Source organism: Procambarus clarkii, chromosome 56 (assembly GCF_040958095.1).
Source record: "Procambarus clarkii isolate CNS0578487 chromosome 56, FALCON_Pclarkii_2.0, whole genome shotgun sequence".
NCBI lineage: Eukaryota > Metazoa > Arthropoda > Malacostraca > Decapoda > Cambaridae > Procambarus > Procambarus clarkii.
The window spans coordinates 16,793,810-16,808,809 of NC_091205.1; the positions used below are offsets into that span (position 1 = coordinate 16,793,810).

The 15,000-nt window shown below is 40.6% G+C and overlaps 1 protein-coding gene across 1 annotated transcript in view; it reads right to left on the reverse strand.

Annotated features, from left to right (window-relative positions):
* The window catches only part of LOC138353091 (1-acyl-sn-glycerol-3-phosphate acyltransferase alpha-like), a 32,079-nt gene extending 18,313 nt beyond the window's left edge, over positions 1-13,766 (reverse strand). Inside the window, 2 exon segments of the mRNA XM_069305779.1 lie at positions 2,590-2,723; positions 13,511-13,766. Coding sequence (XP_069161880.1) covers positions 2,590-2,723; positions 13,511-13,695 — 319 coding nt within the window. The 5' untranslated portion in view covers positions 13,696-13,766.
* Positions 13,767-15,000: the final 1,234 nt, after the last annotated feature.

The following is a 15,000-nucleotide window of genomic DNA, read 5'->3' on the forward strand; positions in this document are numbered from 1 at the left end:
GGCATCAAAGGCAAAATGCCACTTAGCTGATGATAGGAGACCAGAGCAAGAGCAAACCGAGGGGCGATCAAGTATAAATACATCAGAATAAGAACTAATGGTGGAGCAGCTGGCTGACCTGGTCTGCCTCCCTCCTCCCCCAATGACAGAAAAGGTCGCACCATTAGGGGTCTCAAATTTTAGACCTTGCACCATTGGGGTCTCAAATTTGAGACTAGCTTGTGCTAGTCTCAAGCTTTTTATCATTTGTTTACATTATTGGTAGAGTTCTTTTGGTGTTTATAGGCTGCAGTCTGGTTTTCTAACCAATCTGTTTTGTTTCGCCAACTTCCTGGGTGCCTTCCCTTGGTGGTGGCCAACGTGAATAAACTTGCATAAATTTTTTCATAGAGCCCCTGCTCCCCTCTGAGGGGGGCCAGGTTCTGGCTCGTGGTCCCCAGTAGGCCAATAACTCCTTGAATGATGGCACCTTGTAGTCTGGCACTGTATCAGTATTGTAGCTTCAGGGAGTCACAAGGGTCTCCCCCCAGAACAAATGTTGAAGGAAATGGGTTAAAAAATGATGATTTAACTACTACATTAATATCAAATTAAAAATTATATGTGGTACTGTCAATGGAAACTTAACACTTTTCCTGGCCGATAAGTCATAATGCATCCGTATACGAATCTACTCTGGGCGAGATGCACGCCTAGTCCAAATGAAAATATTAGTTAAAATCCATTTTTGTTCCCGATCATTATGGGACTAATTGTAAAGTGAGTGTCATTTGATGGCGAACAACTTGTTACCAGAATGAACGATGTAGCACAGAAATTGAGGTAACAAGACTGGAAAGAATATAAATATTTGAGTGCGTGTGGAGGGTGCATGCTCACAGGTAAAGCTTAGCCTAACTTTGGGTGTCCACATGTGGTGTTGGACCATTTGACCTTACAGTATATGCACATATCCCTTTCGAGCAATCTATTGCGAACAATTTGATACCAAAATGAACGATGAAGCAAGAAAATTGAGGTGAGAAAACTGAAAACAGTATAAACGTTTGAGTGCGGGTGGGTGCACGCTCATGGGTAACACTGCCAATTTTCGGGTTTGCTGCTGGTGGCGAGCTGGGCTTTTTGACCTTGTATGCATATACCCCTTTAGATTATTCTATTGCAAACAATTTGATATAAAAAATAAATGACTTGGCACAAAAATTGAGGTGAGAAAACTGAAAAAAAAGAGTACACATTTTAGTGTGGGTGTATGCTGGCGCGAAGCGCTCGGCCCACCTTGGGGTGCGCTGGGCGGTGCGCACCAGGCCGGGCAAAGGGTTAAGGTTATAAAGAAATAAAATATTCAAGTCACCAGTGAATAAGCAAAGGTCCTCATCTTTAAGACGCTCGGTGTAAAGTCTATCAGGCCAGTACGAGTACTGTATATTAAAACAGGAACTACCATCAAGAGAAGCAAGCACTATAATAAATGCTCAATTCAAAAATGACCATTATCAAAATCCAACATGGCCGCCACTTTTGTAATAATGTAGTTACTGTAATATTTGTAAGAATGTTCTCATAGCAAAGTGTAAACTTAACCCTTAAGAGAGCTGTTATAATCATATAATGACCCAAGCCAATGAAATTATCACATGCGAACTTTAGTTATCACCCAGTTCTATACAAATATAACTATAGTTATAATATGCAGAATAGCAGTTCAAGTGTGTTCTGAGTCCTCTACCACAGGTCAGCTAACTGCACATCTTGCTTCAATGTACCAAATCATTCCCCCCTCCCCCCCCCCTTCCCCAGCTTCCTCCTATAGTGTTTGAAGCCAGAAGAGATTTGAGGTTGTGAGGGGAATCTCCCCTTCCCTCCTCATATACATGCAAATTCTATTATTTTTTCTATCTTTTTTATCTATATTTTTAACACAGTATGGTGTCAATTTTGACGATGGCTGCCTGTTGAAGGTTAAAGAACAAATTATAATAATTATCCAAACCATTTACTGTACTACACGAGCCAATCCATTAACAACATTTTTCAACCATTTCAGTTTAACGAAAATCCATGATTGGGTACTTTGGACTTAATTGATCTTAAACGCCAACATTTAAATTAATGAAGATAATGTTTAGTAAATAAGCAAATGGTAAGTAGGCAGATGTTATGGTACAAAGCTGTAAGCCCCGCTTGAGAATTTAGCAAAGTTACATGCCGTTAGCTAGCCAAGCCCCTTTACAACAGTGTCAGCTGCTACTTTCACCCAAGTTGATACCCATGCATTAACCCACCCGGATGATGAGCAGCGTGGGGAGCTAGTGCCTGTGACTTTCCGTGGAAATCAAACTTGGAAACGCAGATTTGCAGTCGGCAGTGCTGATTGATGCACCACTGGGTTGCATCATAGCAAGAAGGAATAATCAAAAGAAACAGATTATGGATACAAACACAAAATTTAATGGATGAAAATTATAAGCAGACAGACCAACTGAAAGACTGACAGCAGATAGACATAAGCCGAGTAAGCAGACAGATGGACAAAATACAATTAAAATGTTCTACATATTTTGGACAGAGCAAAACAAATAATCTTACCTAAGAAATCAATGGAGCTCTGATGATTGGCCACCACAATAATGGGACGATCGATCATGATGTGCTCTTTGCCACGCACCTCCCAGTGTAAACCCAGCAAGGGGTTCAACGCACGCAGTGGAAATGTGGCTATCCTGTTAATCAACAAATTTCTTATTTAAATTAAAATGTAGAGTATGTATGAACAGATGTCAGTAACTATCACAATGAATTTAAAGTAAATTCATACACATTCAATATACATCAATTTATTTCTGAATAAAGCCAATGGTTGCTCCTGAAGGCAAAGATCAGCACGTCTTGTCAATATTAGCCAAATCGTGACTGAAATCTTTGCTAGCATTCCCAATAGGTTAGTGTGAAAAATTAAACATTGGAGATTACTGAATCCACCTAAATGGATCACCTTAAGGAACTTTTGGCTAACCTTTATACCCCATTGCGACTAACTTCTTAAAATGAATACAAAGTAATTTTCTGACAGCAGCTAGTTACATCAACTGGCTGCTGTCTACTGGCATTATGGGGCAGTAGCACCTTACTAGACAATAGGTTTGCAAAAAGTTGGCTTCTTCACATTCTGCCAGTCATCCACTTCGTATACACCATGTTGCAAAATCCTCTCTGTCGGCTTCCTTGACCACACTGAGGACTCTGTTCAAGCCACACTTTTCCCTGTGTCACCTAAAGTCCACAGGGCCTCTGGCAGCTTTTCCAAGGACTACCAGAACCATTCATTACCCTCAGCTGGTAGTCGAGTAGAGCAAGAAGCACGATGGGGTGTGTATATCAGTGAATGCCTCACAGCGGGCTACGCCTCTTGTACTTCACAGACAGGGTACACACCATCTCGTCCAGTGTACGGAATAGGCTCTCATTAGCTGCTCTCATAGCAACCATTAGATAAACTAGAGAGGCTAGGCTACCCCCAAAATCACTTGACTTACTCTGGATCATGTCTTCTGGCGATGCTGTCAACAGCACTGCTGGTTCCTGGTAGGAGAGAATATGGCCTCTACGACCACCTCTATCCTCTTTATCAGCCTACTCCCTCACTCGTTAACTTTTACTTTTATAGCCTCTCAGCTGTGTTCAAATATTCCCAATTTGGCTCAGTATTCAACAAGTGCCTGGGTTTACTTAACCCATATACAAGATACTATGGCACAGCATATAACTGGAAGGGGAAGTACAAAAAAATTACATTTACTAAATAAAAATGAATCAAACATTTAAACATTGGCAACACTACCTTGCCAATGTTATACTCATTATAACTCGCATTATAACTTGCTCATAACAAAATTATGAATATGCCACTGTTGGATTCAATTAATTTGAAGTTTACATTACTGTGGATTATTCATGTGTATACAACCACCACTGATAAATAATCATTAATCTTTATAAAAGAAAGGGGGGCCTTGAATAAGTTACTATCTTAAATTCTTTAAATGCCAGTCAGCACAAAATTTTATCTCGCTAAGCTACAACACCAATTTGAATATTCTGTCATAATATCAGTAAACCCCACACAGTAACATTATTAGATCACAGTGTATCCTAACATCAATAAAAATAATGCCTACTAGTTCCCCAAGGAACTAATAACCTCGAGGAAAAATTAGGAAGGAAAGGGGGTGGAAAGGGGAAGAGTTTTACTTAAACACAGCCAATTGTCAGCAAAGGTGTTGAGCTTCTCCTTGCTCTGGCTCTCACTTTGCTTCACGCAGCTCCACCTGAAGTCTCCGTCAACACCACTCCCTCACCGGATGTCCTGTGATGTCATAAGCACCCTTTTCACTACAGTACTTCTGGTAGTAAGCTAGCTCTGACATCCATTAACTTCTCCATCCGAGTTTCCTCTCAACAGGATTCCCCTGCACTGTGCTCCCTCACTGAGGTCTGGAGAAAGTGATCCAGAAGTTCCTAGGACCATCTTGTTAGCCGAGCAATCTCTGGATGGGCTGCTTTCGCGGCCAACTCGACACTGCAGTTTTGGGCAGTGTTTCACCACTGCTAGGCTGCAACCACAACAGACAGCCTCTACAACCCATGTCACTGGGTACCAGTTAATATTTCAGCTCTTGCACCATCCTTGTTCACACCAGTTTTCCAGTTCAACAGGTAACTTTCAATCCACTGATCTTTTGGTGCAAAATTGTCATTGGCCACTTCTTCCACTGAGCACCGGTGCTCATTATCACTAGTCACGTAGCCTGACCTTATGTCTATGTGCTCGGCCACCTGCATGCTGGCATTATGTACAAAATGTCATTATTACCAATTCACTAACATTTTCAACAAGTCAGGACTGCTTCGAAGACAGGAGATTGACTCGACAACCACTTCCACTTGTGGACGTTGTCTTGGGTCACTGCACCAAGCTGTGGAGTGACACTGAATCCTGCACAAGTTTTAATTGCACAGCCTCTGACAATTTTCTCTTTCACCGAGGCCATCGGCCGCTCCTCAAGAGAGCAAGAAACAAGAGGTATCTTGTTATCTATCAACTTTACTATATGAATGCAAATCTTGCACAATCTTGGCGTGCCGAGTAGTATCCTTCAAGTGTCTTTGGATGAACAGTAATCTTATGAACCCCGGCACCAACTCTTCTACCTGGTGTGCCCATGACAAAACTAAGCAACTGCTGATTGGCTAATACTCCTCTGCTGTCAATTGCATTTCTTGTTGTATCCCATGTATGCTGGTGTCATCGCCCCCAGCAGGAATCTGTCACCCACGGGGTGAACTCTGGCCACTTTGGAGAATATTTAGCCTCTGGCTTTCCCCTTTAATTTCTCAAAACAGAAGGCATGCCAAAACCATGCAACTCACACCTTCACAAACTAAAATATTCTTTGGTCCATCTAGCATCTAGCACAAATAACTGTTGATGTAGCGAAAAAGGCCCAAATTAGACGGCGATCATAACAACCAGCTTCGACAAACACGCATCAATTAATAGATTATAAACCAATATTTCAAAAAGACTGGGTACAGTGGGCTTGTGCTTCAGCGAGTGCCTCACATAGGGTTAATGTTGACACGAGGCCTGTTATTGATTTCAGGGATCAACCACATTATTTAGGCACTATAAATATTAGAAGGCACATTAAATCATTCACAAATGATAGGAACACCAAGGTCAATCACTCGATACTGATAGTAGTAGTTTAACCCCTGAAGTGTGCATAGTGCATAATGCCACTTCCCCGCATTATAATATGACACCCCCCTTGGTGCACCGAAAAAAATTCCAAAAATGTGTTCTTATATTGTGACAATGCAGTTTCTAATCACAAGAAACCGAAATAAAATATTATACGCAACATACTTTAATCATGATGGAACAAGAAGTTTAGCAAATTATGGGCACCGAGTGAGTAGACGCCCAGACATGCTCTCCCCCAGCTACCCCACGGGGCAAGATGTCACGAATATAAATGTTAATAATTACTTCAATGTTTCAGTGGTTTCTCTTTTTTTTTTACGCTGTATTATTCAAAAGCATATAATTTTGGTAATTTTTATAGTTATTGTAAATGTGTAGAACATCCCAATACTAAAAAATATGGGGCTCATGTATAGTGACATGTATATTATTATATTCTAAGATCAGTGTTTTTCCTGTTATTACACTATATACAAGTGTTATATATAAATATCTACATTGTTTTGCACCATAACGAATCACTAAGCTGGTATAACATGTTCAAAGAGCATTCCACCACCACACACCAGTCAGCTGATGACGCTACCTCACTGGCAAAGATTGCTCCTCCCAACATACTGTTCTTGCAGTTAATACACTATATACACACACACACAAGTATCTACATTTATATGCACCATAATAAACTAATAAGTAGTTCTGGTCGGTATGGTGATGAAATCAAAACATGGAGCCACATGATATGAGCAGATGACGCCAGCAGTCCATGATGCAAGACAATGCCTCCAATATTCTACACAATGCCTCCAATATTCTACACAATGCCTCCAATATTCTACACAATGCCTCCAATATTCTACACAATGCCTCCAATATTCTACACAATGCCTCCAATATTCTACACAATGCCTCCAATATTCTACACAATGCCTCCAATATTCTACACAATGCCTCCAATATTCTACACAATGCCTCCAATATTCTACACAATGCCTCCAATATTCTACACAATGCCTCCAATATTCTACACAATGCCTCCAATATTCTACACAACTTGCTATGATTAGCTACAAAACTGCCGTTATTACCACATTCTTGTCACAAAATCCCGAAGACTAATCCATTTCCACATGGTTATATTGTGAATGAACACGATCATTTCCATGATGCGTAGATGCAGGAAGCAATGGCTGGGTGCTGTCTCTACCTCATGTCATGAATATCATAACAAGCATCGTATTCTCTGATATCTGAACATTGTACACAAGTCTATCAGTGTCAGGATCATCTATGACATTATCAACACAATACAGTAATTGCAGTTATCTACTTTATTCATCATTATTAAGCGGTATTGTGAGCTCCCGCTGCATTCGCCAGCCTTGATTGCTCTCAGTACTGAGGCTCTCACAACAAGTATGGATGCTTATTATTTTTAAGACGGCATCTGTTTAGTCCTGAGGCACAGGAGGTGAAGCCCCTCCCCTAATGTACCCACGGGAGTCTTGAATCGTTCCTATACCCAATAGCGCCTTTAGCCGCTCTGCGCACCCCCAATCAGGCACCTTAAGGTGTTCTGCGAAGTGCAGTGACAAAAACGCTGTACAAGTGTGGTCAAAAAATTTTGAATTTAACAAAATTAACTTTTTAATGTTTTTTCCATTGTGATTAGAAATGAAAACTGACATTATTTTAACTTTTAAAAAATTCAGTTAATGTTAATAATTCATTAATCCACGCACCATGAAATTGTCACAAGAAACAGATGCACTGTGCAGGGATTAAGGGTTACTTTCATAAGACTACATACTGACCTGATAAGATAAGAGTATTTATATCAAGTAATTGGCAGATGTTTGTTTTGTAATTCCCAAGCTGTGTGTTCAGCTTTCAAATGTTTTGGAGGCATCAAGGAAAAAAAAAAAGATCTTTCTTGCTAGTTGTAAGACTGAATAGTTTCCATCATAAAAAGCTGCACAGTGCTGTAGTATCCACTTGTATCCAAATAAACTCAAAAGGTTCCTAGTTCATCAGTAAGAAAACCAATGTATCTTAATTTGTTGAAAAATGTGTTCTTTGCAATGGCCTAATGTTTATTGGAAGAGGATATGATTGGCAGTTCTTTGGAATAGAAACGAATACAGAAAAAAGGGGATATAATAGCACAAGAGCATGCCAGAAAAACACAGCCTGCCCAAAATGCTATGCATGTTAGTGGCTTTGCAAGAATGTAAGATATGTACAGTACTCTCATAAACCCTTTCTACCTTCTTATGAGTAAATTATTTATTTATTTATTGTTATTATTATTATTATTATTATTATTATTGTATGCGTGGATGTCTCGAGTAATATTTGCCGAGTGGTTTAATAAGAACTTTGTACCCGAGGTGAAGGAGCCCCTGGTATGTATTGGCCTCCAGCAAAACAGCAAAGTTGTGCTACTACTAGATAATAGTTCAACGCATCCACGAGGTGATGAGCTAGTAAATAGCAGTATCATTGGAACATTCTTACCACCCGATACAACTTCACTGATCCAATCCATGGATCAAAGGAAAATTAAGAATCTTAAACACCACTACAAAAGGATGTTTGCCAGACATCTAATAATCAGCTAGGAATAATTAAGGACTTTTATAAAGACTTCACAATAAAGTCAGCTATCTGGACTATTAGTACATGGAATGAGGTACAGCAAACAAACAACACTTAAGAAATGGTTGGAAAAAAACTTTGGCCCACGTCAAGTCTGTTTCTTGAGGAAGATGACGAGGCAGATTTTGAAGGATCTGCGACGAAGAAAGTTAGTGAGGAAAAACTTGAGAGAAGAAACTCCTAGCCTATGTCAAGGGAACCGAGTCCCCAGAACTGAGAGCAGAACTGGTGACTGAAACAACAGAAGATGACAGATAAGTGGATAGATTTTGGTGAAGTCCCCAAAAAATTGAAACATGGCTGATGATGAAATTATAGAATTAGTATGTACAGCAAAAAGGCCAGAAGAGTGCAATGAAGATGGCGAGGAAGGGGAAGAGGATGAAGAAATGAAGGAAAAATGTAATATGGAAAAAGTTCAACATTTTTAAGGCATTCTGGCATTTATATACATAACAGTTTAAAACCCAAAGACATGATGAATCTGTACAATTTGTATATGAAGTTTTTGAAAACAAGATCAAAGGGGATGTAACAAATGTCAATTAAAGAGTCTTTTGCAAAGGCTTCCAAGAAAGCTGGCATTGCCTCATCTGCGTGTGACTCATCACATGTTGATACAAATGCGTCAACATCCGAGGTTACCTTATCATCATTGATCTCCACTTCAGTCAACCCAACACCAACATCCACCATCACCTCTTCCATGTAAATAACTATGCTTCATCAATATTTATCATCAACATAAGTGGATCGGGACTTCTCTTATTGGCGAGTACAAACAAAATACTGTCGCAATTATGCTAAGAACCTGTCAATTTTTTCCCCCTAGAATTTTTTCCTGACACTTCTCCATTTTTTCCCTACATGTTTTTTTTTTTTCCCCTAAATTACACGATAACCAACAGTCTCGCCCACGAAGGCTTCACAAACCAAGTGGTGTTCTGTATACAACGTGTTCAATTTTTTGAAAAGCCCAACTTTGAACAAACTATTTTGCTGCTACCACAGCTTATATGGAAGTGGAATGAATTAATGCCACAGGGACTGACATTCCTATAGAACCAATTTAAAGTGCTTTGGAGTTGCCCAAAAATAATGTCAATTCAACCAAAATAATTTACTCCAAAATTATAGGGTCTTACAAAACACCAATTAAAACACCTATTGGGGACCCAACCACCACCAGGTAACACGTACAAAATATCAACAGGAATCTATAAAATTGATAGGGAAGAATTCCAGAGACCTGGAACTTCAGGTCATAGATTTAAACTAACTAAACAAAGCTGCCTAAGAAAGATAAGAAATTTATTTTCGCAAACAGAGTGGTAGATGGTTGGAACAAGTTAGGCGAGGTATGGGTGGAGGCCAAAACCGCCAGTAGTGTCAAAGCGGTATATGACAGAGGTTTTTTTTTTTTTTTTTTTTTTTTTGAGAGATATATACAAGAGTCGTTACATTCTTGTACAGCCACTAGTACGCGTAGCGTTTCGGGCAAGTCCTTAATCCTATGGTCCCTGGAATACGATCCCCTGCCGCGAAGAATCGTTTTTTCATCCAAGTACACATTTTACTGTTGCGTTAAACAGAGGCTACAGTTAAGGAATTGCGCCCAGTAAATCCTCCCCGGCCAGGATACGAACCCATGACATAGCACTCACGGAACGCCAGGCGAGTGTCTTACCACTACACCACGGAGACTGCTCCGTGAAGATTCTTCTGTTCTGGGAAGATGGGACACCATGAGCATAACTCTCATCCTGTAACTACACTTTGGGTAATTACAAACCCAAAACATATTTTCAGTGCTTGCGTGCTGCTACTCCCCGAGTTTAATCCCCAGCAAAAGGTAAAAACAAAAATTACATACCCATGCTACAAACTTACATAAAAGCCTCATCAAAGGCAGACTACCCAATCAAGACAGTATCCTTGCTGCAGAAACAGACGAGGCAAGGCGACTTCCTTGTCAATTACAAGTTTAAGAAAGCCAACAAACCAAAACCAACAAATGCTAAACATGATAAACTAGTGTCAAAGCATTAGCAAATAAATTGCTAAAGGTGTGCTTAGAATTAAATAAATCACATGATCTATTATCTTTACTGGACATCACTGACAAACAGTTTAAGGAAGAAAGCTTTTCTCCTCAGAACATGAGCACATTCCCAAGGCTTGCCAACATTTAAAGCAGCAAATCTCTTGAGAATGGCCATTATTATAAGCTTTGCAAAAAGACTTAAAAACTAAATTTAGTAAAAACTGAAAAGTCAGCCTAAAGTCAGGCTTTCTTGGCAATTCCCTAATCTGCCCGACTGTTTATGCTCATGGCCTAAAGGCTCACACATCCATCACAATTCAGCTGACCCTGAAATACTTTTTTACCAATTAATGAAATGAAAAGTCTTATCCAGTCTTCACTTCGGGACGAGCATGTTTTCAAGTATTCTCTAGTCACACACAACTAAGTTAAGAGAAGCAAAATTGCCCAAATGTACATTTTTTTTTTTAATTATGCCCTATATAAAGCCTGATTCTAAGGAAATCTTACCTAACTTGGACCTAATTATGTATCACTTACAGTAGTTAAACTAACTTTTTTTTTAAGACATCACAATTCACTGTTAAACAGTATAGAATGCTTACTATGCTGAATTGTACAACTATGCAAAAATACAAAACTAGCAAGTTAAATATGCACAGATTAGAAGATAATTACAACAAGTGCATACAAATTCAATGCTACTTAATTAAACCACCAATATAAATACATCAGGGTTATTTAAAGTAAATTATCAGTTGCATTTAATGCCGACACTGAACCAGTGCACGCATGTGTACATTTAAAGGTAAACTAATAAAATGTTACAATAATGCGTCACACAGTCAAAGTCAACATCAAAGAACCCAAACTATAGTTTTGTCAGTGACAAAACTATCATAATAAACTAGTGTATAAATCCAGTTATGAATAACCTAGAGGCACGACCAAATTTTGAAATTAAATTAAATATAGTGGCGAGATTAAAGAAACCAAATTTAAATGGCTAACGTGTTACCAAAAATGAAGACGCGCTCACAAACAGCAGACGCGCTCACAAACAGCAGACGCGCTCACAAACAGCAGACACGCTCACAAACAGCAGACACGCTCACAAACAGCAGACACGCTCACAAACAGCAGACACGCTCACAAACAGCAGACACGCTCACAAACAGCAGACACGCTCACAAACAAACGACACGCTCACAAACAAACGACACGCTCACAAACAAACGACACGCTCACAAACAAACGACACGCTCACAAACAAACGACACGCTCACAAACAAACGACACGCTCACAAACAAACGACACGCTCACAAACAAACGACACGCTCACAAACAAACGACACGCTCACAAACAAACGACACGCTCACAAACAAACGACACGCTCACAAACAAACGACACGCTCACAAACAAACGACACGCTCACAAACAAACGACACGCTCACAAACAAACGACACGCTCACAAACAAACGACACGCTCACAAACAAACGACACGCTCACAAACAAACGACACGCTCACAAACAAACGACACGCTCACAAACAAACGACACGCTCACAAACAAACGACACGCTCACAAACAAACGACACGCTCACAAACAAACGACACGCTCACAAACAAACGACACGCTCACAAACAAACGACACGCTCACAAACAAACGACACGCTCACAAACAAACGACACGCTCACAAACAAACGACACGCTCACAAACAAACGACACGCTCACAAACAAACGACACGCTCACAAACAAACGACACGCTCACAAACAAACGACACGCTCACAAACAAACGACACGCTCACAAACAAACGACACGCTCACAAACAAACGACACGCTCACAAACAAACGACACGCTCACAAACAAACGACACGCTCACAAACAAACGACACGCTCACAAACAAACGACACGCTCACAAACAAACGACACGCTCACAAACAAACGACACGCTCACAAACAAACGACACGCTCACAAACAAACGACACGCTCACAAACAAACGACACGCTCACAAACAAACGACACGCTCACAAACAAACGACACGCTCACAAACAAACGACACGCTCACAAACAAACGACACGCTCACAAACAAACGACACGCTCACAAACAAACGACACGCTCACAAACAAACGACACGCTCACAAACAGACAACACGCTCACAAACAGACAACACGCTCACAAACAGACAACACGCTCACAAACAGACAACACGCTCACAAACAGACAACACGCTCACAAACAGACAACACGCTCACAAACAGACAACACGCTCACAAACAGAAGACACGCTCACAAACAGAAGACACGCTCACAAACAGAAGACACGCTCACAAACAGACGACACGCTCACAAACAGACGACACGCTCACAAACAGACGACACGCTCACAAACAGACGACACGCTCACAAACAGACGACACGCTCACAAACAGACGACACGCTCACAAACAGACGACACGCTCACAAACAGACGACACGCTCACAAACAGACGACACGCTCACAAACAGACGACGCGCTCACAAACAGACGACACGCTCACAAACAAACATGCTCATAAACAAACATGCTCATAAACAGACAACATGCTCATAAACAGACAACATGCTCATAAACAGACATGCTCACAAACAGAAGACACGCTCACAAACAGAAGACACGCTCACAAACATGCTCACAAACACACGACACGCTCACAAACAGAAGACACGCTCACAAACAGAAGACACGCTCACAAACAGAAGACACGCTCACAAACAGAAGACACGCTCACAAACAGACGACACGCTCACAAACAGAAGACACGCTCACAAACAGAAGACACGCTCACAAACAGAAGACACGCTCACAAACAGAAGACACGCTCACAAACAGAAGACACGCTCACAAACAGACGACACGCTCACAAACAGAAGACACGCTCACAAACAGAAGACACGCTCACAAACAGAAGACACGCTCACAAACACACGACACGCTCACAAACACACGACAAGAAGCAAAACCGAGCGGGCCAGAACTCACAAAGTATTCCTGACATCTCCTGGCCTCCAGATGAGGAAGGGCACGAAGAGCACAGAGCACAGCATCACCATGGAATAATAGATGAGAAATTTGAGGTAGAGCCGGAAGCGGTGGCTAAACTCGTAGATGAAGGGCATAATCATCACCACGGCGATGAGCACGTTGGTATAGTCACACGCCAGCATCTTGAGCGACCTTACACGCTTCTCTGCCACGGCTTTTGTGCATGCGATTCTTCCCCCCCCAACTGTCTGTCAATGCAAGTTATAAGTGCCGGAGAGAAACATACCAATCAACAGCTGGGGTGCAGGAGAGCATCGCTAGCCGCTCTCAGAACCTTTATATGCCGCGCCTGGCCGCGTTATAGACGACGGAATCCCTTATACTCTATTCTTTATGATTCTACAAAAGAATATGACTAGAGTACCAGTTTATCAATTTTATGATCATTAAATTAATTAACTGGGCTGTGATATGATCACACAGCTAATGGGGGGTATTAATATGCAGTTTAAAATATTTGATTTATATATACAAATCTAGAAATAAATTAATTATTTGGCTGATTAATATATGGAGGTAACTATATAGCAAACGACTGAAACCATATTATAATTAACAGCCTTCAACAGCTACTTAAATAGCTGATCTAAGAATTCTCACTCATGAAATGAAGAGTATGCAAATGGGAGTTATAGTAATGGTAGTTCTGGAAGTAATGGAACTAATGGTAGTTCCTTGTTTATGAGGAGCTAACATATTTTAGGTGATTTGTTTCATATGGCTTTTGACCTCAAACAATATATAGGTGTTAAACACACATTTCCAAGAGCTAACAGCTGGACCTCTCAGCTAGAAATCGTAAATACTCACGAACACGCATACATACCTTGTGGTGGTTCCAGAAATCAGTGTCCCGAAGGCCCGGTCTCTGACCCGGTGGACTGAAAAATGGTTGCTAGACTTTAACTCGGACAAATGCAATGATCATGAGTGAGAAACTCCTAAAAATAGTACAGAATGAAGGTTTGCTGAATCAGAGAACAAGAAAGATCTGGTAGTACACACAATCCAATCTAATCCAAGCACAATCCCAAACCTAACAGAGGCTAATATTTAGATAATAACATAGCAGTCTATATGCTAAACTGGCCTGTGTCTGGATAGTCTTGAGAACAATTAAGGAGCCTTCCACTTGCTATCCGTATCTATTAAATAGAATGTCTGTCAGACTTGTAGCTAGCTTCACCCAACTTTGGAAGATAACACATAGGGTGTGTGAATATCATAGACCAGCCGGGGTAGGCCCCAGTGCCACTGATTAAGAAATAGCGGCATCTATAGTGACCCCTTGCAATTTTCATAGTTTGAAATTGAGGATGTGTTTTCCTAAGAGCACTTTTTTAAGTTTTTCAGTGCTTCATAATACTGTATTGCAATTCTAAGAGAGAGAAAGAGGCAGGGAGGAAGCAGAGGGGAAAAAGAAATGT